The 3,950-nt window shown below is 37.4% G+C and overlaps 1 protein-coding gene across 1 annotated transcript; it reads left to right on the top strand.

The window, feature by feature from the left end:
* Positions 1–406: 406 nt before the first annotated feature.
* On the top strand, positions 407–1,120 carry LOC121368583. Its single transcript, XM_041493321.1, has one exon. It carries the CDS (start codon positions 407–409, stop codon positions 1,118–1,120), a length of 714 nt encoding a protein of 237 aa, XP_041349255.1.
* The last annotated feature ends 2,830 nt before the right edge of the window (positions 1,121–3,950 follow it).

Here is a 3,950-nt window from a genome sequence, read left to right as displayed (position 1 = left end):
ACCACTCAAAGAGTTAGGAGAGTTAGGATCATGTGGAAAGACTACTTAAAAGAAATTTATTACGATCCAACCAACCCAGCTAGTTTTTCTGGACCAGATAAACTGTACAGATATGTCAGAAGAGCCTGGAAGTACGTCATCAGCAAAAACAATATCAGAAAATGGCTGCAAAGACAAGAAGCTTATAGTTTACAACGCCCAATCAGAAGAAAGTTTGCCAGAAACAGGATTGTAGTTACTGGAATTGATGAACAGTGGTCAGCTGACCTCATGGACATGGTGAAATTTGCCAATTATAACAGAGGTTATACCTTTGTGTTGGTGGTGATCGACGTGTTCTCCAAACACCTATGGTTGAGACCACTGAGAGATAAGAAAGGCCTGACAGTGTCTAGAGCTTTGGAAGATGTATTTCAAGATGGGAGACAACCGAAACGAATTCGCATGGATCGAGGTCAAGAGTTCAGAGCTCGAGAGGTTCAATGACTTATTAAACAAAGGAACATCCAGCATCTACTCACCAACAACGAAACCAAGGCGGCTGAAAGTTTTAAAAACCACCAAGACAAGGATATACTGGTACTTCACGTATAAACAGTCTTACAAGTACGTTGATCATCTGCAAACTTTTGCCAACAGCTTTAACTCCACCTATCACAGAACGATCGGTATGGCTCCAAACAAAGTCACTGATGAGAAAGAAACCAACATTTGGCGGAAAATGTATTGGCCCAAGGAGGATGTGAAAACAAAGAAGAAGTGCTTCCGATTCAAGGTTGGAGATAAAGTGAGACTCACTCATCTGAGAAATGTATTCAGTCGGGAATATGATGAGAGGTGGACAGGAGAAATCTTCTCCATCATCCAAACCCTATTACGTGGTGGAATACCTCTATATCGAGTGAAGTACTGCAATGGTGATGAAATCTTGAGAACCTTCTACCAGTCTGAATTGCAAAAGATTGATGTGAAAGAAGACGATTTCTGGAAAGTCGAGAAGATTCTAAAGACGAGAGGACGTGGTGCTAACAAAGAACACTATGTCAAGTGGTTAAACTGGCCCAAGAAATTTAATTCTTGGGTGAAGGCATCTGGGGTCATATGCACGAGGGGCGGATAAGTCCACTATCCGGAAATAGTGCCTATCTGCCGGATAAGTGGGGAAATTTGGTATGCATGACGGCAGGGTAGAACTCCCCGAATAGCCTAAACGCAAATAACGCTATTCACTACATTTTCTGCATATAAAGGCCTATCCGCCGGATAAGTCTGAAAGGAAAATGGATGCGCTGGTGTGTTGCGATTCAGAAATAGGCAAATATGTCGACAAAACTGGTTATTTCTTGATCGAACAAGGCAATTTGACACTTTTTATAAAGTGGAAAAATATGAAGAATTTAAATTTGAACAACAAGTTATTCTGAAGATCACAGATGAAATAGCGGGAAACATCGAAGTGTCCAGTCGGTTGGGCGTGTTAACGTCGCTGTCAAAAATCTACAAAAGCACAAGTTTGCAACACTTTCAATATGTCTACGGTAATTGATTGGTGAGGAACTTGTTTTTATGTAACAATTATTACATATTTATTTCAGTCTGTTTGTATTTTCCACATCGCCATGTATTGTCTTCAATGTTTAATGTAACCTATAGAAAACCCTCCCCCGTCAAAAACCCTCCCATTGGCATTGTACTTCCTATTTCTTTTCAACTTTAAACAACGTAAGCACGAACTATGATTACGTCATACATGTATGTTGTTCACGAAAACACGTCGACAACTTATCCAAAAATGGGAAGGTTATTTGGGGAAAATATACAAAAATGGAAATATAGAAATTAATCTGTATGTTTTTATTGGGGGTGGGTATACCTGGGAACATAGACAATGGCTTGTCAAACAACTAGCCTAAGGTAAGCAAATAAAAGTTTTGAATTTTCACTAAATTGTCAGCATAAATAATATTAAACGCACCGGATGATTGAAATGGCCATGCACAGTACTGTTGTGTAGGCTACCCTTTTAGCGGAACATATTTTCCGTAACTGAAACAAGTAGTTTAATTTAATTTTTATTGAAAACATGTGCAAGATATATAATAATTATATAAGCTATTTTCATTGATTTCACATATTTATGTATTTGTTCATTTTATGTTATAGGCATGCATCAGTCAAAAATTTGGTGAGGACTGACAACACTCTTCAGCAGGTGCCAAACCACAAAACGAACATGGCTGTAGCAAATGGTGACATTCTGTAGCAAATGGTGTCATTCTGTCAATGTGCAGGTAATGCAGACAGTGTGTGTGTGTGTATGTATGTGTGTTCGTGTGTAAAACCATGTGTGTGTATAGATAGCGGAGAGAGAGAGAGAGAGAGAGAGAGAGAGAGAGAGAGAGAGAGAGAGAGAGAGAGAGAGAGAGAGAGAGAGAGAGAGAGAGAGAGAGAGAGAGAGAGACAGGACAGACAGAGATAGAGAGAACTAGCTGAAGTAATTATTTTAAAGCATAAAATATGGCGTTGGTAAGATAATTAACCACTAAACATAAGATACAATTTTTCACCATTATTGAAGCATAGATTTGATAAAGTAAAACTATTTAGTTACATAACAAATCCTATCATTTTTTTTTAAAAAGTGCTCTATAAACATATATTGTGACATGCTGTCAAATTCTTTTCTTTCTTTTTTCACCTTGGTGAAGCAGATGATTTGTTCTTTTTCTTTAAAAGATACCCCCCCCCCCCCCCCCCCCAAACCACCCGTTATTACCCAGATCACCTTATCATAAATGTCATATTTGTAACATTTTGTTCCAGTTGTTGTTTACTCTGGCTGTGAACCCAAGTACATCTGAAGTGAAGATATATACAGCTGGACAAAGTTCAAGCAAGGTGTTGAATGTGTGCATTTTGGAACCTTCTAAGATTCATGAAGTTATTATGGTTTGTGTAATGTTGCATAACTGTGCTAGAAAGCTCCATCTGATTCAGACAAAATTCAATGACAGTGATCCAGGTTTGGTTTTGTTACAAGATGATAACTTTGATATGAAAGAGATTTCAACCCAAGTGGTTCATGATGTTGATAGCAGAGCTGTTATATACTAATACTTAAAGCGTATTAAAGAGTAAATGTGAACTTTCTGATTTACATGCTCTGTTAACACAAAATGATATTCATATTTTACATTTTTCATACATCTTCATTTTGAATTTAAATCAATATGCAACAGGAAAATAATGTTACAGTTAGATGATTATAATTGAGAACTTCAATGCAAAACAATTCATAAAATAAAGAAAAATACATGAAACTGTTTTAAAATCTGATTAAAACCACCACTAATTTTAAGTAATAATTTTGTTCATGTACAATATTGAGTAACCTTAATTACATGTTCCCTCTGACATGTCACCCAATTTAATTAACAATTTAAGATAGGTTTATCTTAAGTTATCTACACTTGGTTTATTTACTTCTACACTATACTTGCTTCAACTTTTTGACGTTTAGCAGGCGGGGAACTTTGATTGATTATGTTTATGTTTATGGTGGATCCATAAATCGGTGCAGCGAAAATGGAACCGACAAAATCACAGCGGTTTTCTTTGGACTCTGTTGTTGTTAAATTAACAACTTGTTTTGAGTGAGTGAAAGGGACGGTCATGTGAGGGGCACTGTAACTGGGGCCAGTGGAGGAGGATATTACGTTACTCAGTTGTCGATGTTTTATTGTGGATATATTGTTGTAGTTATTTATACTTTGCAAAATTTCGATTGCCAGATATTTGCATTATTGCAGTTGGTGTGACATTATTTTCTCTAAGTGTTTGCATCATCGTTTTTCTAGCCGAGTGGTTTGTTAGCCGCTTGCCTGTGAACCGAACTGAATTCGCCATTCGTCTAACCGGACCTCGTTTGAACCAGACCGGCCTCGGTGGCG

This window comes from Gigantopelta aegis, chromosome 3, assembly GCF_016097555.1.
Source record: "Gigantopelta aegis isolate Gae_Host chromosome 3, Gae_host_genome, whole genome shotgun sequence".
Taxonomy (NCBI): Eukaryota; Metazoa; Mollusca; class Gastropoda; order Neomphalida; family Peltospiridae; genus Gigantopelta; species Gigantopelta aegis.
This window is presented reverse-complemented; position numbering and strand designations above follow the sequence as displayed.